The 27,457-nt window shown below is 46.3% G+C and overlaps 1 protein-coding gene across 4 annotated transcripts in view; it reads left to right on the top strand.

The window, feature by feature from the left end:
- The window catches only part of LOC123758545 (uncharacterized), a 51,631-nt gene that overhangs the window by 8,351 nt on the left and 15,823 nt on the right, over nucleotides 1-27,457 (top strand). The window contains exons 2-3 of one of the 4 annotated variants that reach the window (XR_011228044.1): nucleotides 17,508-17,657; nucleotides 19,633-19,863. Coding sequence is in view for 2 of the 4 variants with exons in the window: in XM_069322424.1 (XP_069178525.1) it covers nucleotides 17,539-17,657; nucleotides 19,573-19,696 (243 nt within the window). In the remaining 2 variants the exon portion in view is untranslated. Of the gene's footprint in view, nucleotides 1-17,507; nucleotides 17,658-19,572; nucleotides 19,864-27,457 lie in introns of those variants that run through there. The other 3 variants (XM_069322424.1, XR_011228043.1, XM_069322425.1) reach the window with 3 other exon arrangements.

The following is a 27,457-nucleotide window of genomic DNA, read 5'->3' as shown; positions in this document are numbered from 1 at the left end:
TTACTACAACGTTCTGGCAACACTGGTCCAAACCGATTAATGTTATCTTGAAAAATAACGTGATTAGTCAAATTTCCTGCTGCAACTTTCGTGAATCTGGTGCTCGCGGCGTGAGTGCGCCGCGGGGTATTGTATCTTACGTTGTAGAAGTCTTATTTTTCGTAATAGCGTTGAAAATAACATGCATAAAATGAATATAAACTCACTCATTGGCAACAGTATCGTGTGAGAGAGGGTGGTATGTGGCTCGGCCCCTCAGTGACTGTGTGTGTCTCTTAGGGAGTGGATGTATCGCTGACGCGCTCTCACAATATCTCCCAGAACTCGTGCTATTTTTGCTATTTGTACTGCAATATGACTTGCCAAACGAACAAGAGAAAAGCATTGAAAGCTAGATGCATGCGAGCTCTCCATAGAAGGTACGAGCTGGCCGCAATGCGTAAATCACGCATTGTCACGAGTGACCGCGAGTAGAGTAACTTGTCGCGCGCGCTACGCAACTCCAACTTTTACAACTAGATCTGCCTGCACAGCCTTTATTTATAATTCAATTTACATGAAACTTGCACATTATATGTAGAGTTTACGCCTCTAAAAACGGTAGTAGTTTTTCTTATCTACGTAGATTTATTGATTTTATAAATAATGATACACTTCATTTTGTTGCATACGTTTTTGGGAAACTTTTAAAAATCTGTATTATTGCACTAAATACATCTGGGATAAAGATCTTACTACCAAATCTTTATTATATAGTAAGGTCATAGCTGAGTGTCGTAGAAATGATTTTGGTTCACAATTGTGGGCTGTGAAAGCAATTGAACATTGTTGAATTTTCTTTTTTTCTCCTTCTCTATTTAGGCTGAGATGCTGAAACTTGGCCTAGGTGCAGCACCTTTCACATGTATCAGGATAATAAATTATGAAATACCCTACAACAACTCTCATAATTCCGGTTGAGAAACCCCCATAAAACGCATGACAGCTGAGGATGCCCAGGGAGTTATGGGGCAGGCTGGCCAGTAGGGGCCTAGGAACTTGTGATGACTGGGGGGGGGGGGGGGGGGGGCGGCGTCTCACGTTCCCAGACGATGACAATCCTGTTGAGTGGCCTGCCTCAAGACTTGATGAGTCTTGCACCGTACACACCTGGTAGTTCTTTCGCATGGGAGATGTCAAGGTCATGAGGATAGGATGTGACAAGGTACTCTCTGTACCTCCTGGACCTCTCAGGAGAGTCTACTTTACTGAATGTGATGCCACCCACTCGACCTTGAAGTAGGGCCGAGATGGTGACTTCATCGGACTTGGCTACATAGATGTAGGGCAAGGCGTGTCTAGGGTTTGAGGTCTATGTGGTCAGGAAAATGACGAGGAAAGTCACGTCTCATCCAGGAGTACCTCTGGTCACTGGTAATTTGAGATGGAAATGCCAGCCTGGCATATTTATTACGGGGTGCCAGGGTGGGTCGTGGTGCCCCCCCCCCCCCCCCCCCGTTGTGGGGGCGACATTGGTCGTCTTGACAAAATTGTTACCGTCCCTTAACCTTCTCTATTTACGTAAGGTACTCCAGCCTTTGTGTACAGTAAAACTACCATCTGAGGCTGTTTCATCACTTGAGCTGGTGTCCTCCTCATACATGGTATAGAGGGATGGAGTGTTTGGCCATGCTGTACGTCATGCGGGGTGGTGGCCGAAGTGGACGCAAATGCGTCTGAAGCATTTTGGGAAGGGTCGCTGTGGGTGACCCCAGAAGGCGGGAGGGAAGTGGCCATAGTTGCCAGTCACAACATGAAGTGACAAGACACTTCAGTATCTACCACAGAGTGGGAGCACTTCAGGCTATGGCCTGGACCCAGAACAGCGGCGGCTACTAATCATAGTGCAGAGACAAGAAGAATAGTTCAGACACCATACAAGCAAACGCAGGTGTATACACGGTCAGCTGGCAACGCTGCTGAGGGTACCGCATTGGTGGTGAGGGTCCTAGAGTGGCAGGTGCAGAGCGTGCCACTCTGATACCTACTTTATCCGCTCACACGCTCACTCGCTCGTCCTCTACACTGTGTGTAACACTGCACTGGTACTACCAATCACTGAGGGATCTGTACAGCGGTATGCGAGTGGTGCATTCCTGCCACCGTGTCCAGGGCGGTACAGGGGAAATACAGCTTTGGGGGAACGGGGCAATAGGGGCTAAAGTCCCAGTGCCCAGGGAACACACCTCAGGGCGTCTGACCAGGCATGAGGTAAGGGGAAGCGGCCAAGTCCCCACTGCCCAAGGCGCCACTTCAAAAAAACATAGATATATGGCTGGGAACCCAGCAAAACTCTACGGATTTAAATTTACTAGAGATAAGAAACGGCCAATGTTGAATCTCGAAGACTATCGGATGGACAGGATTAAAGGACCCGAGAGCCACGAGGGCACTAAGAGTCTACTACAATCACAAACGAGGATATTCAACGAGAAAGCAGGAGACGGAGAGTAGAGAGAATAGCATAAATTTCTGCTGTGAAGATGCTAGTCTCCGAAGGGAGGCGACACACATAAGGGCGGTCGGGAAAAACAACCAATTAGCCCATACCGTCTGCAGACTTTGACCCATCGTTGAAGCTGGAAATGGAGCGGGAGCGTGAAAAGTGCTCCAGAAAAAGGCACTTCAAGAACCGTTGGAGTAAAAGTTTTAGTAACGTGGGTCAAGGATGTACAAAACTTCGGAAGGGGGACCCACCCCAGGGGCAAGGAAGGAACAATACTAATAGAAATGAGTCCTTTAAGCGAGATAGCTGGACAGAAAGAGGGAGGTGGTGAAGAGGAACAGGAACTACATGTGGGGTAAAAGTCAAGGCACGACAGGCAAGAGGAAGGATGTTGCAAGGACAGTGCCAGAGAGCAAAGACGGTAGCGATCACGGTGATCTGGAGAGATAGAAAGCCAGTGTCAACATACAAGCTGAGGGTGGGAGTCGAATGAAAGGCACCCAGAGCCGAGGCGCAACCCAGCATGGTGCCAAAGCATAAAGACGGGGAAGAGTAGAAGAGGACGAGTAAGCAGGTAACCACAATAGTTTAGACAGGACGATTGAGGAATGTAAAGAGGAGTGTGCACCTATCAGCCCCCAGAGTAGTAACGGACAAAACCTTGAGGGACAGGGCCTTAGAGCATTCAGAGCAGAGGTAAGAAAGATGGGCTGACCAGACAAAAAGTGTCAAAGATTAACCCCTGAAGCTTAGCGGAATCCTTGTGAACAAGGGGATGACCATAGTGACAGAGGGACGGAGAATGACATGCTTTCGAGTAAGTCATAAGCATAAGTCTTAGACAGAGAGCAACCTGAAGCCATGAACGGTGGCCCACGATGACACGGCATCAATCTCAAGGTGAAGCCGCCTTTGGAGAGGCGAATCATCACCCCGACAGCAAAGGGCAAGATCGTCTACATAGAGCGGAGAAAATGCCAAAAGGAAGGGAGGAAAAGCATTGAGGGCAACAAGAAAGTAGTGCTCAGAACACTACCTTAGGGCACACCCTCATATTGCCCAAAAGGGGCAGTGTGGTGGTACCAAGACTCACTCGAAAGGAACGACGAGAGAGAGGAAACTCTGGAGGAAGAGGGGGGAGATTCCCACGATGGCCAAAGAATGAAGTTGGGACAGAATGATACCGCCAGGTAGTGTCAAGCCTTTTCCAGGTCAAAAAGGACGACGACGACGACGACAACAACAACAACAACTAGGTCTTCATGGCAAAAGCAGTACCGCTTTTGCCATGAACTGTAAAGACCTCCAGTTCACCAGGACATCTGTTGTGCCGAGGCATTTCCGAAAACCAAATTGAGAACCTTAGAGGTGGTGATAGTGCTCTTAGAACCACATCAGGCCATACGTTCAGACAACTCATGAGCTAATAGGGGTGGAAGTCCATGGGGAATGACTCGAGAGCCCTTGGTTCCGAACAGGGAGGACAACAGCATCGGCCAATCCTCGGGACTGACGGACGATTCCCAGATCCAATTAAACACTGTAAATACTGAGACGAGCACGGAGGGAGATGCCGAAGCATCTCATAACGAATGCCATCAGAACCTGCCGTCGTAGAACTGCAGAGGGTGAGGGGCAGACTGAAGCTGAGAGAGAAGGGATCATTATAGGGAAGGCTAGATGGGTACAGAAATCCAAAGGACGAAGATTAAAAAAGACTTACGAAGGAAGGAATTATTGAGGGAGATGAGAACCAGAGCTAACAGACGAAAAGTAGGAACCCAATTCAATCGCGACCTGCAAGGGTCTGCACAAGAGTACTACAGAGGTGAAGGACCAGCGAGACATTGGGAACGAACTTACCAGCTATCTTGTGGATATGCTTCCAGATCAGCAGTAGAGGAGTTTCGGACGTGATGGAGACATGACATCCAACATGCACGTTTAGCCTTATGGATGGTCCTATGGGTCACTGCACTTGCCTTCCGAACAAAAAAGATTCGGTGACGGTGTGTCTTCCAGCTGCACGCTTACAGCGGACAGCCCGAGCACAGTCCACATTCCACCAGGGGAATGCACTTCCGCGTTCCCCGAGAAGAAGAGCGAGGAGAAGTGGATGGCAGTGTCGAAGACGGTGTCATAAGAGGGCGCGAGGAGAGGCAGAATGGAGAGGTCGGAGATAGTAGCACGGAGGGTAAAGAGGAGCCAGTCAGCCTCGACAAACTGCCACCTAGGGAAGGAGAGGGGAATGTGAAAAGAAAAAAAAAAAGGAAACAAGATGGGAAAATAGCCATTGCCATGGAGGTCATAAAGAACCCGCCACTCGAAATCTAAGTAAAGGGAAGACGAGCAAAGAGGATAAATACAGGAAAGGGTGCGAGTCGGTCTAAATGAGTGGGCTCGCCAGAATTCAGACGGGGAGAAGAGAGGATGAAGGTTCGAGAAGACGACCTCGGGTGTGTGAACATCACCCAAAAGGGTATGTCGACAATTGAAATCCCTAGCAGCACAGGCTCCAGCAAGGCGTCCAGTAGGTGTTTAAGATCGGGAAGAGAGAGGGGGACACCTGGTTGGGGAGGGGGAGAAGAGATGAATGGAACAAACCGTGTACCATTTCCTCACAAAAGATACGAGCAGCAGAACAATGGAGAGGTGAAGGAAAAACGAAGGGACAAAGGGAAGCATACAGAGCGAATCAAGAGAGCAGAGGAGCTAGGAGCCCCAGCAACAGCTAGGGGGGAAAGGGGGGGAAGAGAACGGAATACCCACGAAAGCGACCAGAACGAGCACCAAGCATTCGGCTCCTAAAGACACACAAAGGGGTGAAAATCGTAAAGCAGAATTTGGAGTTAAGTTGGGTTACCATAGACTTGCTAGTGGGAGAAGGGATACTCGTACACACGTCCAATTAAATGCCTTAATATACGATTTTTGGCTTGTAAATCTACTGCAAAGACATACCTGTACGTTTGTAACGTTGATTTAGGTTGGGTTGTCGCAAATTTGACGTTAGATGAGCACGAGCAGTGGTGTTGAAGGCTGGCTGGCTGGCTGAGGTGGGAGTGTGCGAGGGGGGGACTGGTAAAGTCTTCTACTGCAATTTCGGATACCGGGCTAGAAACAACTTCGTTCACTGAGAAGTTTGTACATACAAACCATTCAGTTCGTATATGCGCTGGTTTGTGTTCGCTGTTGTTCTCGTCTGAATAAATACATGGCACTTGTTCATATAATTAGCGCTTCCATTATTAGAATAACATTATTAGAATTATTTATCCATTATTAGAATAACAAGGTGCAAACCATATCCCCTTACAGTTGAAATCTATTTATATACAAGAAGGTACATTGGGTTGCGAGAGTACATAACATGTATTAAGAGATACATTGTAGCAAGATTTGAGATTAAAGGATTTAAGACTATCACGTTTAGAAACAAGGCGCCCCCGAGGGAGGCTAATTTATTATGCACCCCATACTCGATGTAAAAATAGCTACTATTCACTATCATTTACAACTAAAGTAAAATAACAACCTGTAAAGACTGCTTTTTTCTAATTCTAGTTCAGGAACTTCCTGGGATAAAACGTGAACATTCCTTAAGGAACTGTGAGGTGCTTATCTGCTTTTCCTCGTAACGGTCCCAAAGTTTCCACAAATGTTCGTTTCTCTTTATTGCCCTCGCGGCGACTGGACTTGAGCTTTAGCTCAGAAACCAGTTGGTATTGCAAAGTTACAAGGGACGCCTCACGGTACAGTAAGGGGATTAAAATATATAAAGCAAAGTTGTCCCCCAGATGCTGCTGAAATTAAGAGATTTGCTTTGCAGCGCTCCTTGGCAGCTACAGTAACCTTGGTCGTAGCTAGAGCACCTGGATCACCCAAATGATTGTGACAATTGGCTCCTTGCTTGAAATCCTTTCCATGTTGGATGACTGTGGCAAAGCAACGGTTGCTCTTCTGTCGAATACTGCACCACCAGAAAGTCGCAAAATCCGTTTCCTTGCGTATAGTATATGTATATCCGTGACTATTATGTAGTCTTGGTTTCCCACGCCTCGTGCCTGTTGGTATTATCTCCCAGGTGAGAGGGGCGTCTTGTGACAGAGTTGATGGTATTAATTCGTCTCGGATAGACGTGTCCTGGACAACAGCGACATGCTCTATCGGAAGGTCTACCGTGAAGGATGCTTCGTACTTATTACTACTTCTGCTAAATTTCTCTCTAGACGTGTTATCTTCATACAATGTAAGTGTAGAGCGATCAGGACAGCACCAGAGGAAATTTGTTTCCTCAAATTTTGATTCACGTAAACGATAGTATTTTTCACTAGAAACTCCAGTACCACATTGTCTATACCTCCATTGTTGGCATATTGCACACAGCATTGCATGATCTGACGATCTCGCGTCCTTGCGGCATCCATAACATACACATTGTTCGTGAATGTTGCCTTCCACATTTCCGTCTTTCACTTTATCTTCGTCTTCCACTTCATTTGTGTCTTCCACTTCAGCAATGTAAAGGACACATTCATCGTGCACAGCGTATGCCATTTTTCAATATTGTTGCACAAAACGTCACAGGAAACTAGGAAAGTTTGTTACACAACTAAGGGAAACTTGTAATGCGTGACAAGCAAGAGCAGTAGTATGTCTACACCGCCGAGGTCGACCAACAACTGAATCATGTGAGGTCAGCAGACACTGACCAGGTCCAACAACTCCATCTGATTGTAAGGTGTGAAATAATACTATAGTGTATTTTTCAATCGCGCTGCCAATTATTTGATTTAAACCCACTCTGAAGAAAACGTGTACATCACAAAACTTATATATATGTAGGTATATATTAGTCTTCATACATTTAAAACTTTCTAAGCAAATTGTCAGGTCGCTAAACTAAATGCTACCAATTCTCTTGGTATGTTAAAAGGAACCTCCCCCCCCCCCGTCTGTCTGTCTCCGTCTCACTCACTCACTCGCTCACTCTATTCACCTTGCAGTAAATAGTAATCTGGAAGTCAGAAAGCTGCTAAAGGCTGCATCCTGGGGATTGTGCGAGATAAAAATATATGTTTAGATATGATGGAGGAAAAGAGGAGGAATGATGGAGGAAGCAAGATTGGGCATTAATAGGTCGTAAAATAGACATTTTAGTATTTAGGGTTGCCAGCAGTCGCCAGGTAAATAATTGGATATATTTTCTGAGATAGGTTATATAGGGTGAAGTATTTTTTATTTATACTAAGGAGGACACAGGTTTTTAGCAATGTGTGGTGTTATGGAAGTGCTTGTTGCATTTTGTGTAGTTATGTTCGTTGCATTTGATCGACGTGGGAGTTGATTTTCGAATTGATTTTGTGGTTAGTTTCGATAAGTGGGTCGAGGTTTGAAAACTTGGATGTAAATACACGTGTATATTTTGACTGAGTTTGAAATTGGTTGAGTTATCCCTTAAAGGAAATTGGTGTAATAACCATGAATGTTCCACTGAAGAATAGACATCGACAAAAAGGACAGCAACAGAAAACAACGAAGAAACAAAGGTGAAAGGGAACACGGGACATTAAAGAAGCGCTGGATCAGGGTCAGCAAAGTTACGGTTAGTGGGGCATGGGTAAACTGAGTAAAGGAGGGAAGGGAGCTGGAGGACTGACCAGGGGTGGACGAGCAGGGTCTGAAGGAGGAAGAGGGGGGGGGAAACCGAGGGTCAAGGACAGCAGCAGGAGAGGCAGAAACCAGGGATTGCACCTCAGCAAGGGCAGCAACAGAGCAAAGTGGGGGGGCCAAAGAGATCACCATAGCAGGAACAGGGGGGGGGGGCAGAACCACCGAAACAGGTGATGGAGCGAGTGTCAGAGATAGGGGGCGAGGAAGAAAGCGAAGCCTTCTTACCTGCCAGGGAGGAAGGAGAGGAGCAAGGCTTACGTGTCTGACTGACAGGCATCCAACAATAATGTACTGGGCAACAGATTCTAGCGTCTCAACAGAAGCAGAATGAGAGCAAACAAGACTGCCGTTGGGAGAGCAATGAACATCAATCCGCACTGACAGGCGACGTGGAGAGCTAAGAGACAGAAGGAAGGGAAGGAGGATTGGAGGGAGACGAGGAAGAAGACACTGGAGACACGACAGACTGGGAAGAAAGGGGAACCCCAGACACAGGAGGGGGACCCTCCAGGACAGAACGCAAAGGAAGCAGCGGTGGGAGAGTCGGGGTCTAAGGCCTGGAAACGGTTGCGAGATTGAGGAAGGCGGGAAGGACGAGAGGAGGAAGAGCGCAACACGTGAGCATGAGAGATGTTAGCATAAGGCGGGAAGACAGCGAACTTGGCTCCTCGCCTCAGGAAAAGACAAACGTTTCCGGTGCTTCAGGTTGAGGACGGCTGCCTCAAACTTGTAATGTATACACGAGCGGGAGAAGGTAGGGTGGGTCTCGCCGAAATTGAGGCAGCGAGCCTGGGAGAAGTGCACTCAGACTTGGTGACCTTCGTCCCCGGACAAAGTACTGGAGCAGCGGAGGGCTCCATGCCCAAACCTCCAGGACTTATTACAGAGCCGAGGAGAGGTAATGTACTCCTGGACGGAGCACCTGGTACCAGCAAGAATGACAGAGATGGAAGGGTCCTACCATCAAAGGTAATCTTCACAACCCGAAGGGGATGATGGTGACGACCACGACCACGAGGGGGACGAGTAAACTAGTCACCTGGAGGACAGAATGGCCTTGGGCTTAGAGGACATGCCGAATATCTTAGTGCCAACAATGGCATTCAATCGAGCGTTCTTGGAGACCTGAACAGGGGTCTTGCCAAGGCAGGATAAGGTGGCCAAGTGGAAGGCTGCATCCTGAGGAGCAGCAACAACGACACGTGTACCGAGACGAGTGGGGTTGAAGGCAAGAGGTATCTACTGAATCAACAAGGTGCCCATGGAGGGATAAATCGTCAGGAGGCATAGAATCAAGAGGGAGGAGATAAAAGTTTCTGGCCCACAAAGTGGGACCAAACAAGGCTTGAAAGGCATAAATAGGGAAGGAATTAAGTGAGCACGGCCATGGCGAGGACAGCGTTGAGAACCCCCAGAGAGGGGGTTAAAAGGTGCAGTAGTCACAACTAGACAGCCGTGCCAGGGGACGAGGTTGTCACCACTGGGGGCTTGGGGCTCGACCCAACCACAGAGGGAGGGAGGGAGGGAGGGAGGGGAGCCGAGGGAAGTAATCAGAAGGGTCAGAGGAGGAAGGGTGGGGCCCAATGCAGCGGGGGCTACAGAGCCTGGTCTTCCAGCACGGTCCAACTCGGGGGTTTGGTCGCCCACCCGAGAAGGTAGAACAACAGAATTTTACATAAGGACGAGAGGTCACTTTCATTCACGAATGTGCCCCCATATCCACCATGGAGGATAAATTGGAATTCTTGTTCCAAAAATTCCACCATGGAATTAGAGGCAGGACACCCAACAAGAAGCTATCACTGATCATGCCGGGGCCCCCCCACGGGTGCGTCGCGAGTATACGCCCCCACAACTGCCACCTTAAGGACCGTCAGTCCGTCGAGATCGGGTTCAGTGACGAGAAGAGGATTGACAATAAAAGGGTACCCCTCGCTCTAGACATCGGATACTTCAGTTCTACGGGTGCAAGAGTATGCCTCCTCAAACACCTGGTCATCAAAATAGAAGTCCAAAAGAATAATCAAGAGGCAAAAGGTCGGCAGGAAATGACAATTAGAAAGGAGAAGAGGCGGGAGAAAAACGAAACTTAAGGAAAAGCGATCCGGCAAAATTAAAGACAGCAGCCGGAGCATGAGGTTACAAAAGGACAGAAGACTGTTCCATGGACTATCACACTCCGGTAGCCGCCCACCAAGCCCCCTCACAGCAACAATGGGTCAGACAGGGAGGGGGGATGTTGGTAGAAGGGCTGCTGCCCTGACCGTTGGGTCAGCCGACTCAGACTACCGAAATGCTTGTTCTTGTGCAGCCGGATCGAAGAGGCAAATTCGGGCATCCCCCAGACCACCGTCTTTGAGTCAGTATAAAACTAGCATTCGGGGCGTCATGCGCATTCGGAGCGCTTTACTCTAGGTCAGACCCCATCCTTAACCTTTTGCATTATACCGGAAAGAGATGGGAGGCCTCTTAAGCAAAGTGCAACCCTCTGGTGCTAAGCCTGTGTACTATGATCTACCGGATCAAGGTGCGATTCAGAGGGGACTGGACCCTTACCCGGTTAGAGATCATGGACCTGATCACCACTAAAACGCCTGTTGCACCACTAGACGTAGTCCTCAACGACGGAGAACCCCAAACTGCTGTTTAACAGTGCTGCAGCATTACAGGGTCTGTTCGACCCCACCACCCCCTCTGCTCTTGAGGCGGCACACATGATCACTACCTCGCAGCTCCCACCATGACACTACCTCGCAGCCAGGACGGTGTTTGTCCGGAGAGTAAGCTCCCCATTTTCTGAAAAAGCTGCCACCCACCGACGTCACAAGCATAAACGAACAACCTTTCCTTGACTGCTGTCACTGTAAAGTTCATTCCTATACATGAAACACCGTGGTGTTTGTCCACCACGCATGCACAGAGTGCACAGACTGAGGCTCTATGGTACCTGCACCATGTTGCACAGTCAAGGTTCGCCTCAGAGGATCTCATTCTCACTACGGCTGACGGCTGAGATCTTAGAAAAGATCTCTACCATCGGAAATGTCTCGCCAGCTGACATCGTGGAGACCAGAGAAGGTGTTCACCTTCTCTTCTCCAGCGACAATGACCTGGAGAAACTATTCGCCGCCTCCACCACGACCACCGTGCTAGACGTCGGCCTCACCCTCACTCCTAGATGCTACCTGGCGGACAGGACTGTATTTGCCAGACACATCGGCACATGTATCTCCGACCGCAGCGACGACGAAATACTCACCAGCCTAAATTCCCTGAACTTGACGCTGACCATGGTAGTAGCCCAGATCAGCACCAACTCCAACACCCGCAGACCCACACTGAAAGTGACCTGGAAAACTGAACACTGAAACAATGACCACGGTCATTGCAGTGACCCACGCCAAAGAACACGGCCTAAAGTGCGCCGGAATTAAGATTCCACCGGCCCACATGACCAAGGAACGATACATGGAGCTCTGTCAATGCTTAAAGTGCTACCGGTACTCCCACTACACCAGTAAAGCATGCGAGCAAGTGCAGAAATGCAGTATCTGCGCCCAGGAGCATCACTACACAGCCTTGCACATTCTCCCACTGACGCTGCCTACTCTGCAAAGGCCCGCACACTGCAGATTCACCTGACTGTCTCCACCGGCAGAAAGAAATAAAAATGGCAAGCACCACCTCAACTCGGCTAGCCAAACCGCCTACGTCGTCTTTCCCAGCTTTGTCCGAGAACACTGGGGAAGCTGCTGCAATTACCACCACCCAAACTCCTACCAGTACTAATACACCTCGCGGACAAATTGGCAGGCAACGATGTCAACCTATACGCCCCCACTATCAACAGGCTGCTCACCGCAAATGGGCTTCAGACGGTGACGGTACCAGGCGACGTTCTCCCAGCTCCTCCACCTGTGGCCGGCCCGGTGTCCGACTCCGCAACAGGACCTATAACCAGTCCGGTAACAGGGACGCCACCCACACTGGCTACCCCTGTCAACGATGACACCACATCCAAAGACAACGGACTACCCGAAACTCCCACAACCAACACCAAGAGGCTCTCCAGAGCCGCCACCGATGTAGACAAGAACGGCCTTGCAACCGACGACGAAAAAAAAATACTTGCTGTGTGCTGCTTATTCCGCCCAGCGAGTTCAATGGCAACGCGCGCACACCAGACAATTGATCCACAGATGTACAAAGTTAATCAGCCAGAACAAATACCCGCACCCCAAGTATGTCCACGCCCACACCATGAACGCTTACATTTATCTCAAAATACTGGAAAAAAGAATACCACGACTCAGAATATCACCGCAAATTCCCTGTGGACAAATGCAATTCCTCAAAGGACGACGATCCTGATGGTACCAAACTGCCGACGTTGCTCTGTTCAGATATAAAGCGTCGCTTAGCACATTAAACTGCAACCTGGCGACTAAGCCTCCTGCGGGTCATAAACTGCAAGCGACCATGAAGATCCCATCCCTCCACAGATCCCAAGTACCAGCTATTGGTACTAGTAATGACTCCAAAGGGCCTCCACTTAGGGCTATTCATGCCCGTGCCCCCTTTTGGGTGGCTTAATCTTAATCAATCAATCTATACATGACAGCCACCTCTCCACCATGAAGGTCACCTTCACATCGCCTGAGGAAGCTACCTTTGCTACTACCAACGGCTTCCGGTGCTTTGGAATCGCTAGCACCCCCCCCCCCCCCCAGATCACCAAAGAAACAAATCCACAAGGGCCGTGACGAGGATTCAAACCTACGTCTGAGAGCATCCCAGACGCTACCTTTATCCACTGAGCTACCACACTATTAAAAGAATTTAAACCAGAAGTTAAATGACCTTACTGGACCCTTCAGCCTCTCAGACACAAACCAGGATTTTACGAAATTCCCCCAGGTTCGAATCCTCGTCACGGCCCTTGTGGATTTGTTCATTTGATGCATCACGCTATTGCAATTTGTGTAATCACCAAAGAACACTATTAACGGCTTCGGCAATGCTACAAGTGTTGGCTACGATCACTTCACAAAGAACTGTACATCTCGGGACCAACGGTGCAGCAAGTGCACTGGGAACCACCACTTCAAAAAATTGCACGAACGAATATCTTCACTGCCTTCTCTGCGATGGCGAACATACTGCCGTCGCCGCAGAGTGCCCCCAAAAACGTGAAGAAATACAGATGTTCGACGCCAGGCAGACCAACACCACTCACCATGCACCATCAAATATCAACATGCGAGCCGCCAACTTCCCTGAGCTTCCAGGCGGGGGCGGAGCATCTGTACAGCCTGCACGCCAATGGGGGGTTTAGCTCCCAGTCCGCCAACCAATCATCGACTCGGCCGCAACAGCCACAGCCTCTGACCAATCAACAAGCCAGCCTTCACCACACCAGTTGTTCCCCAACATCGATCATAGTACCATCTTCGGACTCGTCCACCTGGTTGAAATGGTGGTAGGCAGGAACTGCAAGGAATTCGCACGAATTCTAAACATACTATATGCTTCCAATGGTCTACCAACCTTTAATGTTCCTGAGGAACTCTTCACAACTACAGCTCCAGCCACTGCCACCGCTACGTCTGCACTGGCAGACGTAGCGGTGGCAGTGGCTGCACTGGCAGATCTCCTGTCTACTGACGCCCACCCTCTGCAACAGCTCCATTACCTCTGCAAACTGCCACTCCAGACCAACCACCTATTACTCTAATTATACTGGCGACTACATCACCTGCATCGGCACCAATATCAGTTGCTCCTGCAGACCTCCATCTGTCTTCTGATTCTACTGCCTCTGTTGACATTGAAACTCACCACCCCCAGACTCGGAAGATGCCATGATTGATTCTCCAGCAGTAACTGAATTATATTAACAACGTGACAACACTGCATTTGGATCTCCCGAATTCAGTATTTGAATGCTGAATTCTCCTGAATTCAGCATTTGGATCTCTGAATTCAGCCGGCTCACCAGCCGTTTAATTAACACGAGGTATGAAGAACACTTAGAGTAATTTAGGAGCTAATGTGAAGTAAATAGTTGACGACGACTCGATTTTCTCGGTATGCGATAAATCCACATTGGCAGCCGAACTTTTCCCCAGGACTACGCTTGAATACAAGAATAAACATCAAATAACACGAAGAAAGAAATAGGTAAAGAAAGACACCACCATAAGGCACTGTCACCACCTGGAATGAAGCTGAAGCACCGCCACTGCCGCTCTTCCTGACCCTTGAAGCCTTGCCAGTTGTGGGGTTGTTTCAGCATAGACTTAAGACACACAGCTGGATCAAGCCCTGGCACTTTCTTTACAACTTCAGCATTTCCTCTTGCCGACTTCTCTTCTACTGTTCGCACTTCAAGGCTCGACCTAATGGGTATCTTATCCTGTATATTATTGTATTGTGGTGCAGTGAATGGAGCCATTATAATTATTATTATAATATAAATATTTAATAATTATCACTTCTTGGTCTTGAAAGAGGCAGGCCTCGGGTGAAAGAGGGCTGTGACGATCTTTATCTGGAACACGTAGGTGCGGGACCGGGACGTCCACCTCCCGAGGGTTGTGCGGCCCAGGCTCTGCTTCAGGAGGCTGGGGTCGTTCATACCCTTGATGGGGTGGTTCTTCTCCGGCCACGTTTACGGCGGTCTCCGGGGTCGGAGGTCCTTGTGGCCTTTTTCACCAACTTCAAGGGTGAAAAACCTAACCTACAGAACCTAACCTAACCCTGGAACTCTCGGTTCCTGCGACGGCGTTGGAACCAATCGTATTGGCGCATGTCTTTCCATTGAAGACTTTCAGCGCCGTGGAGAGGGTGGGGACCTGCTGCCTGGGTAATAGCTTCTCCCCCGAATCAACCTTCCATGGTTTTGCCCCCTGGTGAGGCAACGCCAGACCAGGCCGACACCAGAGTGCAACTCCATATTCTCCCGAGACTGATGGAAGCCTATTATTGTCGTGAAGTGAACGGAGCCAACTACGGATAGCTTGCCTCATCCTCCGGTCGATTCTCGCTAGCTCAGTTTTGTACACCACGCCCAGAATAATACGGTGGTGGTTTAGGAACGAGGTGGTTTTTCAGCACATATAACCTCGGAGGTTTGAGGGGGGCCTGCGTGATAATAAGACCCTCCTCAGTGAACTCTGCACTATGGGTCCATTAAAAAGAAATGGGAAACTTGGAAACATGTCCGATATAAAAGCAGAGAAATTGATGTAACGATGACCAGATTAAGGCTGGGACACACCAAACTAGCAGCACACAGCTCTAAGTACAGAACAGACATCAATGAACTCTGTACTCACTGTCAGGTGCCTGAAACAGTCGAACACTATCTCCTTCACTGCTTCCGACATCATAGTGCCAGAGTAAATTTCAAACAAGTCTTTATCGCACTTAAAATACCCTTCACCATCGAGCATATATTAGGTTGGTGACCGCTCGTTACATGAAAAATACCAAATAGTCAAAGCACTGGCTAAATATCTGCAGTCGACCAACAAATTGGGTCACATCTGACCCGCGCCACATTTATACCTGGCGCCACCAACAGCTAAACACAGAAAACTGCCTCGTCGCAGCACCAAAAAAAGGATCAGCTGACGCCATAAACACAACACACCGCCCTACGGTGCGGCAAGTCTCCCTACAACACACACCTCTGTTTTAATCACCGTTCCTCTATCTACAGCACAACGCAACAAGCACCTTGGTAGCTCCGATCATCTTCAACATAAACGCGTCCAACAACATCAGTACTGGTGCAGTCATCAGGAGAACAAACCCTTCATGCAAACTGCACCTACTATCAACAAGAAGAAGAACCAATGATGCCCCTGCCACCGTCACCAACGAGAATACCAAGGTACTTGTACTCGTCAGTAATACAAATAGTCCATGGCTGCGCCCTCGACATGGAACCTCGTTTGCAAAGAGATACCATTTCTTGCATTTGCCATCAATCTGTAGGCTCGGTGATCGGCAGTTTCCTGCGTTGACCCTCAAGACAGCGCCACTCAATGTATCACAACATCAATACCTGAAGGCCGGCCAGCGTCTCCGCCGCCACGACCAGCTCGTCTGCAAATGCTAGTACTGACACCTTTTACTCCCCCAGACGAATCCCCAGGCCCAGTTTCTACGTATTGGCAACTACCTCATCAATCGCCAAATTGAAAAGACAAGGGACAATCCCTGTTTGACTCCCCTAGTCACAGGGATTACCTTAGATTTCTCCTTTTGACTGGTTAAGACTGTCGAGGCGCCATCCCTTAGGGATTATATTATGTCGGGCTATGATTTCCTTGCGCTCCATGGGCCGATCGATGGCTGCATGAGGGACGCTGTCGAAAGCCTTCTCAATGTCAAGGTGCACAGGATGTTTCAGCACTTGGACCTCAGCCAGAAGATCTAGGATCGCCAGGTTTTCAGCGCATCCATCCACAGGAATGAACGCCTTCTACCTCTCGTCGATCCTGATAGCTTGAGAAATTCGGCCGTTTACGATCTAATGAAACGGCCGCACTATCGTAGAAGACATCATAATGGGGCAATAGTGTGAGGTGGGGGGGGGGGGGAATGTTTCCTTGCCTAAAAATCTTAGGAATCGGCACCATTTTACACGCCCGGTAAGGACGTGGCAGGGAGCGGCTAGCCAACCGCAGATAGAACATTTTAGCAACCCTGAGCAGTATGGACCAGAAGGACGCGTGGTTATCCCGTCATGACTGCCACAGGTAACGGTAACTTAACCTGATCCTGGCAACCAATATAGCACAGTCTGGACGTTTTGTGCTGCCCATAAACATAGGTTTCAGATCTGAACAAATCAAAGCTTTTTATACTGGTGCTTTCAGGTCATTGGGAGTCGGGAATTTCTCCCCAATCAGATCAGTGTGTTTGGAACAATATAGTTTTGACGAGATGGGGATACCTAGGTCTAATTCAACATGATCTTGTTAAAAGCTAATTTGGCTGCAATGTCTGTCATTATTATGGGTTATATTTGTGTGATACCCATACCAAGGAGATTCGAAACCCTTTATTCTGCGCAGCAATTACTCAATTTATAATTCTTAGTATGTGGCTGAAAATGCGGACGTTAGTCTGCATTAGTTCTTAATTTTCATTTCAACATCTCCCAGACTAGTATCCAGGGAGCATCAAACCCACCAGGTGTTGCCCTGAAATAATAATTAATGATTTTTATTTAAAACCTGTAAAGAATATACAGGGGTTTAATAAGATTCAAAATACCTGAATAACTTGTGTGCAGATTAGTTTGAGCTGTAACTTCAAAAGGTAATATTTTTTTCAGTGTACTACTAATGGTGATTGGGGTTGCCTAGGGTATGGGTGTTCCTCTTGACGAGCACGGAGCAAACAAGACGAAGGTAGAGTTGGAAAGGTTGCGGACAGACGTCCCCTTGGCTAGATCAGACTCCACAGTCGGCAACGTCGTCTACAGGTAAGCAGTTTTTTTAACTGTTCGGCTCTGAGAAACTCGTATTAAAGTTTGTTTCTAGGTTTAATTATAACCTAGTTTCCAAGTTAAATTATTTTAGAAATATCTGGTAAATACGCAGATTTTGTAACATTCCAAGCTAAGCTTTTATATTAGGCAGTCAGCTTTAAATCTTGACTCCCGCAGGATAATTAATGTAAATGAAGCAGAGCATCAATGCCCTGCAATTTGTGGCTGGTCAGTACAGTATATTGAATAAGTTAAAGCATTAAAATCTTCCCTTGCTATAACAAGCAGATAAAAAATTATATAAAGCAGAAGTTCTGAAAGATTGGAGACGAGGATCGCAAGTTATTGCGAAGCAATTTGTGCCACAGTGATTGAAGGTTAAAATTTTCTGGTAATTTGATTATCAATGTACAGTCATTTAAAGTACTGACCGTCTACACGGGTACAAAAATTGTTGGTAGATTTTTAATTTGTTAAAATTTGATAATTTTCCTTAAAAATTTGTATAAATTTGCAATTTTATACCGTTGACCTTTGGTGGTCTATATTAGTGTAAGTGATGGAATCTTCATTCCATTTAGGCTGTGAAAGGCTTCAATTATGCTTTAGTTTGTCTGCCAACAATGTTTGTAGGAATGAATAAACTGCAGATGACATTAACGATGATTGCTAGAGCCTACTCTCTAATAGCTACTCAGAGCTGTTAGAGCCTACACAGTATTGTAGAAGAATAGGGTTAAGGCATCGTAAAGGGTTGAGCAGAACCAAGCTTGTAATAGTATAACTTCATAGGCTATTTAATTGATGCACTCTGAAAAATTAGAACTTTGCTCTTTATTAAGAGTGGGTATAAATAGCTGTCTTTAAGATCAATAACGTTTCTGCAGTTTACTTTAAAAGTTTTTAATTACAAACTGAAATGCTACTTAAAGGGGTGAAATGGAACTAGTCACTCAAAGCACCTGAAATTTCGTAACTTATCCAAAACAAAAATTAAAGAATCCAATATTGTGGAATTGCCTCCCAATTGTGGTTTAATAAGCAAAACCTGGACCAACATACTAATGCAACCTAAGTGAATACATCCTAGCCTAACAATATATATATTTTTAAACTAAGGGGGAAACTAGCTTCGTCGAATCAGTCTTGTGTATCAAATAACACCCATACTTTGCCTTTACTACTACTAATAATAATAATTCATTGTCGGGACAGGAAGCCAGCGTGTTCATACGTTTTAAATTAAATGTTTTTTATTCAGGAAAAAGTACATACATGTTACAATCATAATGTAGGATATATAGAAAGCTTGTGCATAAAATTCCTAAAGCTACTAATACGAATAGCGTTTCGGGCAAGAAATTTAGGCATGTTTTTCGGGCATGTTTTGACTTTATCGTGGTCACTTAAACATTGTCACTTGGATAGTTCACTTAAAGCTATGATGTCTAAAAGTAGTAGTCTACTTCGCATTATCAAGAGTTCAAATTGTTAAATTTCTAGTTACGTTTGAGGAATAATATTTTGGTAACTTATCAAGTAATCTTTTTAGGTTTGGCCGAAATGCTGTACACTATTGGCAACTCTGTACAAATTTTTAATTTAACTACAAAATCATACACCCTATGTATAATGCACAGATTAGTGTGATCTAGATTCTAGAAACTGCAAAAGTGAAGTACGTTTGGATGTTTTACAATAAATCCCGCTCACCCTTTCCCAGGCTAAATGTGTTCCTATTGTTTACACACCGCCTTAAACTACTGCCATGCTCATATATATCTTATAAAACAGTTCAAAGTGACTATCGTCCACACTTTTGATATAATTATTACCATTTTAGTGTAAGAACATTTTAAGCAATGTAGCTTTGCTGATGTGTTAATTTACTCATCCCCCTGATTGTTTGTGTGGCTGGCTTCCTACTCGGTGGTGTGCTGCTCTTCGTGTCGTTGTTCGATCCCACTAGAAAACCGGTCATAAAGTTCTTCGACCATGCCTTTGGTGAGAGCAGTAGTGAGGCGGCGGCGTGAAGTTGGACTGGCCTCGAGTCGCATGTTGCTGCGGCTTTTGACGCCTTCACTGCTGCTCTCGACAAGATGGAAGTGATTGCCAAGATGAATATGTGAATTATCTTTAATGGTTTTGTGAATGTTAGCACACTTGTACACTAGTCGTGTAAGAATAAAGGGATCATAAATTTTCCTTGTTAATAACCTAGAAAGTCTGTTTTCTTCATACTCTATTAGCAACTAAGTATAGTGGTGTAAGTATTTCAATACAAAAGTTGATTATTTGCTACATAAAGGTGCAAGTTTGTGGCCGCCTGGAGCTGCTGGGGATGGCTTGGGGCCCCTTCCCCCCCACCTCATGCCTGCTCTGGGTGTTGTACTTGTGAAGGAGATCAACCTAGGTTGTCATTTAGGATCATTGGACCACCAACTGGCAGGGTTTCCGGTGAGGGAGCTGCTTTCAGAGGAAGGTTTGAGTCTGGGATGGTGCAAGATGGAGAAGACTTTGAACCGGCGTGAGAGTGTACAATACCATAGGACTGTTTTAAAAGAGGAGCACTGATTGGGACAACGCCCTTAAGTGCATCGACAAGCATTTGCCGCCTTTGCAGGCCCGGTAAGTGGTATCCCTCGCTCCTGCCTGAGCCGTGCAAAACTGGTAATGGGGCTAGGCTGGACAGGAAATGTGTGTACCTTTTTTAAACTATTTTTTTCTGTTCTATCTAATCTATGTATGTATGCACTTTTACCTGAATAAAGATGTTACAATGTTGGATTTTTAATGCTTGTACATACTATGCCTAAAAGAGACCAATATGCACAGTTTCGGGCAATGTGTGGGAAACAGACTAAAACTTAAAACGAAGAGATCAAAGCATAAATTGAATGACAAAAAGAAAAAAATAGTAATAATGAATAGAACAAAAAATTTAAACAGCAAAAGTAATTTTAACTATAGACTACAATTTAATTAGTTTATACATGGCGGATATCGGCAGTTAAAAAAAAAGTTGGTCAATAATCAATATTGTTAAATAATAGTTTGACATTTAGGAGGTAAGGTAGGTTACATAGTTTATTAGGTAATACTTAATTTTTCTCTTCAATTTGACATGATTGCGAAAGTCATTCCACATTCTGGGTCCCAAGATTTGCAGAGCAGTTTTAGTTTAAGTCGCACTCTTGGAATATCAAATAGGTATGTTTCTAGTGTGGTGCTCCCCCTCCCCCCTCTTTCCAGCCTGTTGTCATGAGGAGGCTTAGTGGGCGGCTGCCGAGCTGTGATGCTAAATACTTTTGAAGCCTTGTGCTCCTGCTGCCGTCTTCACTAATTGTGCTGGTTGCTATTTCCTCTTAAGTTTCATTTTTCCTTCCCAACCTCCCCACCCCTCTTCTAATTCTTTCCCACCGAGTCGAAAGATTATTCTTTCGGACATCTATTTTTACGCCGGGTGGTCGGGGAGGCACTCACCCATAGAACTATGGTATCCATTGTGAGGTTTTTATTATTATTATTATTATTATTATTATTATTATTATTATTATTTATTTATTATTATTTTCTACCAGACGTGGCCACACATTTACAATGCTAACTAGCATATATAATTTTCTTCTGTCCTCCATGGACAGGGTGAGAGATTTGTCAAACATACAGTTCAGAGATTTATTGAACAACCACAGAAGGTGATCGTAGTGCTTTTAAAATGTTAGGCTCAGCTACATACGTAAATACATATATATAGATTTATGAATGCATTAATGTGAATTTATAATGGTGAAATGCAATTCTGATCAGCTTTACTTTATACATACACATACATACATACATACATACATACATACATACATACATACATACATACACACACACACAACACACACACACACACACACACACACACACACACACACACACATACATACACACGTTTGTCTTTTACCCTGACAGTGTGAGATAGCTGACAAGAGAAACTAGTGTGCAATTAAGAACTTAACCACTGAAGGTGATTAAGATGCTTTTACAAGCTCGGGTTATATAGTTACATTACATGGTTAATCTAGGGTACAAGTCCAATATATCAAGTGTTCCAGTACTCGTATAGTAGTTAGAGTTCAGCATACCTCAGCCCAGGAGGGCGAAAGTCAGACAATATGGGACATTCTACAATATAATGTTCAAGAGTGCATGTTTTCTCTTTCACAAAGTTGACACATTGTGTACTCGACATTTGGGTTTTGAGAAAGCTGCCAGATACGTCTATATCCCAGGCGTATTCTGGCAACTATGACATCGCATTGCCTGTGAGTGAGGGGACGGTTGCCAATCCTCGCCTTCCTTACTGATCTCGACGGACTGATGTTCTTAAGGTGGTGATTGCAGGGCGTATACTCATGATGCACCCCTGGGGGTGGGGCAGGGGGGTGGTGGTCTGTCTTGTCAGGTATCCTATCTTCTAATTGTGACTCACGAATAAGCCCCCATACCCACCATGGAATGTAATTATTACATACTAGTTTCTCCTGCTGCTGAATGATCCTTGGGTGGGTGGCTCGTGGGTGGGCGACCAGGTGCACCCCCAATCCCCGAGTCGGACTGTTGGAAGACCAGGCTCTGTAGCCCTCACGACAATGGGGCCAGACAAAGTTACTCCTTTGTCCCTCCTGACTACCCCCCCTCCTGTGGTAGGGATGAGCCCCAAGCCCCCAGTGGTGATCATCTGGAGTGGCTACTTCTCTCATTGTGACAACTGCGCCTTTTACCCCCCCCCCCCTCTCTTTCATTGGGGGTGTTTGACGCTAACACCCCCCCCCTTTTCAAGACGCACTCGTAAGATTCCTTCCAGTGCTAATACGTTCCACACCTTATTTGGTCCAGCTACATGGACTAAATACTTTAATCTCAACCATCTGGATTCTATACGTCCTGAAGATTTCTTCCTTCATTAACATCTCGTTGATTAGATGGATGCCGCTTACTTTTAACCCCACCTGTATTGGTACAAGTGTCATTGCTGCTGCTCCTCAGGATGCATCTACCTGCTTAGCCATATTGTCCAGCATTGAGAAGACCCCCCCCCCCCACCCCATTTAGGGGCCTCCAAAAATGCCCGGTTAAATGCCAGTGTTGGCAGTTATCCTACTGCACCATGTTGCGACTGGTGTTAGGGACCTGAAAGACTGCCATGAGGATATTAAACAAATCCTTGAAGCCCAAGGTCATTCAGTCCTACAGGTTATGTTCACTCGACCCCCCTCATGGTCATCAGCTTCTACACATTGTGAAGATCACTTTTGATAGTTAAACCTTTCCACCTGCTATAATTCTTGTTGGAGCCAGATGCTCCACTTAGGAGTACATTCCCTCTCCTAGACTTTGCAATAAGTGCTGGAAATTTGAGCATGGTACCCTCAAATGCACAATTGCAGTGTATGCCCCATGAGGGGTCACTCTGGTCACTAAGAGTGCTCTTCTTTACAGGCTCACTGCCTCAATTGCTTTGACGCCCACCCTACCTTCTGCACGTGTATAAACTACAAATGTTTGGAAGACCTCAATTTGAAGCACCGCAATCGTTTCTTTTCCCGAGGCGAGATACAAAGTCTGCCATCTCTCCTCTTTCACTAGCATATCTTATGCTCGTGTGTTGCCAATCCTCGGGTCGCTAACCTCCCTCGTTGGAGGAGCCAATCTGCAAGTCCTTCGTACAGGCATTTAGATCAGTAATCTACTATGAAGCAACTGCACTCTTAAGCCAATCACAAGTGGGGAAAAGCTCGAAGTAGCACAAAATAGCCCTGGGAGCCCCCCCATGTGGACCAGAATTGAAACAAACTGGAAACGGTTTGCTCCTCTCAAAGAAAGAATGTATCAAAGAGCAGCTGCGATTATCAGTTAGATAAGTTTCCCCCTCATCCAGTCCCAATACAATAGGCCTTGGTGGTTGGACTTTGCCAAAACAATGGCAACTCTTGGGCTGCCAGAGCGGGAGAAGTCCTAAAGACTACAATTAAAAATCATGATTCTTGATAGAGGCGATCATCCGCACCAAAACCACACTTGTTCCCCACCGTGGGAGGAGCCTACCTTCAAAATAGTAATAGGTCTTCCGATGAAGTAAGTTGTTGTTGTTATAGATTCAGCTACTCGGAACAGGTTCCAAGTAGCACGGGCTATGGTGAGCCTGTAACTTACCTGGCACAGGAGCGGGGCAAGTAGCACGGGCTATGGTGAGCCTGTAACTTACCTGGCACAGGAGCGGGGCAAGTAGCACGGGCTATGGTGAGCCCGTAGTGGACTTACCTAGGACGGGAGTGGTGCCGTCTCTGATGAAGTAAGTAATTATCAAAGAAGGCACCAAGCCAGGAAGGCTATGTAAAACCATCATATGTGCAGGGTAATCAGAAGGCGCTAAATATCACTGAGGATGCCAATATGTGAACAGAAACGCATAAGGCGAACGATATAAAAAAGTATCAGATTCACCAAGAATTCTATCGAAGGACAAGTGACCGCGGGGAACGGTCGGAAAGCAAGACACGCTCGTCCTGGAAGTCAGGACATTGAACAAGGATATGCACAACTGTAAGGGAAACAATGCAGTTAGGACAATAAGGAGCAGGGCGGCGCTCCATTAAGTGTCCGTGAGTTAAGTGCATATGGCCAATATACAACCTTGCCAGAGCCGTTTCTCGCCACCGGTTACGATGGTAGGAGGAAGGCCACAGGGACATTACTCTTTAAGTGAACGCAGTTTGTTACCAGTAACAGAAGACCAACAACCCTGCCAACAGGTAAGAATGGAGGAATGAATAACTGGGTAAAAGTTGGAATACGGAATACCTTTATGGGAGATGGGACAAGTCCGGATAGCTTACTTAGCGGCAGCGTTTGCACGCTCATTTAAAGAGAACAATAGGGCTGGGAACCCAGCAAAACTCCACTGTCTAAAATCTACTGATAAGTAGATTTAAATCTACTAATAAGAAACAGCCAATGTTGAATCTCAACTACCAGCTGATGGACTGGATTTAAAGGACTCGAGCCATGAGGGCACTGAGAGTCAACTGTACCCACAAAGGAGGATTGACAGCAAAAAAAGCAGGAGACGAAGAGCATAGAGAATTGCATAAAGATCTGCCGTGAAGATGCTAATCTCCGGAGGCAGGCGACAAAGTGTGGTCAGGAAAAACAACAGTAGCGTACACCGTCTGCAGACTTGGACCCATTGGTGAAGATGGAAACGGAGGGGAATGTGAAGAAAAGTGTTCAAGGGAAAAGGCGTTTCAGGACTGTAGGAGGGGCAAAAGCTTTAGTGATGTGGGTCAGGGATTTGCAATATTGAGGAACGGGGGACCCTCCACGGGGGTAAGGACGGAACAACACAAGGAGAAATTTTAGTAATACTAACCGAAAGAGAATGTTGCAGGCGAGACAACCGGACAGAAACAGGGAGGTAGTGAAGGGGAACAGGAACTGCAGGAGGGGGAAAAGTCAAAGCACGACACAGGCGAGAGTGAAGGTGTTGTAAAGACCGCGCAAGGTAGTGAAGATCGTAGCAATCTTGGCGGTCCTGGAGACAGGAAGCCAGTGTCAACGCACAAGCTGAGGGTAGGAGTCAAACGAAAGGCACCACAGCTGAGGCGCAACCCAGTATGGTGCAAAGGATCAAGATGGCGAAGAGTAGGAGGAGAAGCAGAAGAGTATGCAGGGCGACCATAATCGAGTTTAGACAGTACGAGAGAGGAATGCAAAGAAAGGAGCGTGCGCCTATCTGCTTCCCAAGAAATATGGGACAAAACCTTAAGTAGGTTAAGGGCCTTAGAGCATTACACTGTGAGGTAAGAGATATGGAGCGACCGAAACAAATGAGTGTCGAAGATTAACCCTAAAAGCTTCGCGGAATCTTGATACACAAGGGGATGACCATAAAGCGACAAAGAGGGACGAAGATCGACATGCTTCCGAGTAAAAGTCATAGCACAAGTCTTAGTTGCAGAGAACTTGAAGATATGAGCGGTGGCCCAAGACGACACGGCATCAACTGCAAGTTGAAGCTGCCGTTTAAGGAGAGGCGAATTATCACCTCAACAGCAAAGAGTAAGATCGTCGACATAAAAAGTGGAGAAGACGCCAGAAAGAAAGGAGGAAAGAAGACAATTGAGGGCAACCAGAAAAATAGTAGTGCTCAGAACACTACTGTTACGTCCCTTGACCTCTGGGTATGGCTCCTCTGTTGCAGTGGTTAGAAAATATGATAATACGGCCTTGCCTACTTAAGTGTCTAGGGAAAATAATGAAGCCACTGCTTATTTAACAAAGCAACATACTTTAAGTAAGGGTAACAAGAACATACAAATATATAAACGGAAATACAGGCAGCCAGAAATATTAATGCATCAGAATAAAACACAATATCCTTATACAAACACTAATCAATATATTACAACTTAAATGGATAGATGGGTAATGCACATAACGTCTAACCAGGAAATCAACTAATGTTACTGAACAACAAGAGGGACACAGACTTAACTCCACAACATGTCCACACCAGCCAGTTCCACCCACGCGACTGCGTTGCTCGAGCATGCATGGCATGGCGTCCACAAATTACCAACTAAAAAACCCACAATAACCTCTAGATACTCTGCTATTAGAGAGTAATACTAAGAAACATAATTTAACTTGTATGTATATAACATTACTAAAGGTGTAAATAAGAAATTAAGTACAATCAATAAGCAGGAATATTTACAGGGGTGAATCAGTGACGCTAGCTGGATACACTGCACGCATTACTGGAAAATCCCAAATATGGTTATCCCCCCATGAGACGCTACGGTCTCCCCCCACAGGAATAAAAATGCAATAGCATTAACAAACATTCAATACAGGCACACTACAGCATGCTACATTTAAATTAAACATAACTGGATACAATGTTTATTTAAATAACTGAGGAAAGAAAATAATTGACACATATTTATCATGATGAATGTTAGAATCAAATACATGGATTCGTAACAACTACCTTGGGGCACACCTTCGTATTGCTGAAAAGAGGCAGAGTGGGGCACCAGGCCTGACTAAAGGAAGCTTTGGAGGAAGAGAGGGAGATTACCACAAAGGCCAAAAAACGAAGTTGATACAGAATATGGTATCTCCAGGTGGTGTCATAAGTCTTTTCCAGGTCAAAAAGGACAGCAACAACGGAGGTCTTCGCAGGAAAAGCAGTACGAAAATTGACCTCCAAGTTCACCAGGACATCAGTCGTGCTGCGGCACTTGCGATAACAAAATTGAGGAGAGAGAGGTGGTGATGGTGTTCCACGAACCACATCAGACGAACATTTACCATACGCTCAAAGAATTTGCAGACAACTCGTGAGGGAAATAGGGCGGAAGGCCTTAGGAGATGTCCCGAGAGACCCCTGTTTCCAAATAGGAAGTACAACGGCATCAAGCCAGTCCTCGAGGACTGACGACGATTCCCTGACCTGGTTATACAGACTCAGTAACTACCGAGATGTGTAAGGAGGGAGACGGCGATGCATCTCATAATGAATGTCATCCAAGCCCGCTGCTGAAGAACAGCAGAGGGATAGGGCAGATTGAAGTTCAGAGAGAGAAGGGATGGTGGAGATGAGTGCGAAAATCTAAGAGATGAGATTCAAGAATGGAAGGATTGAATCCTTCCTTCGTAAGGAAGCTTACGAAGGAAGGAAGGATTGAGGAAGAGGAGAACCTGAGCTAACAGTAAAAAATTGGGAACCCAGTTCG

Source organism: Procambarus clarkii, chromosome 11 (genome assembly GCF_040958095.1).
Source record: "Procambarus clarkii isolate CNS0578487 chromosome 11, FALCON_Pclarkii_2.0, whole genome shotgun sequence".
NCBI lineage: Eukaryota > Metazoa > Arthropoda > Malacostraca > Decapoda > Cambaridae > Procambarus > Procambarus clarkii.
The sequence above is the reverse complement of the archived record's forward strand: the minus strand, read 5'-3'. Positions and strand labels throughout refer to the sequence as shown.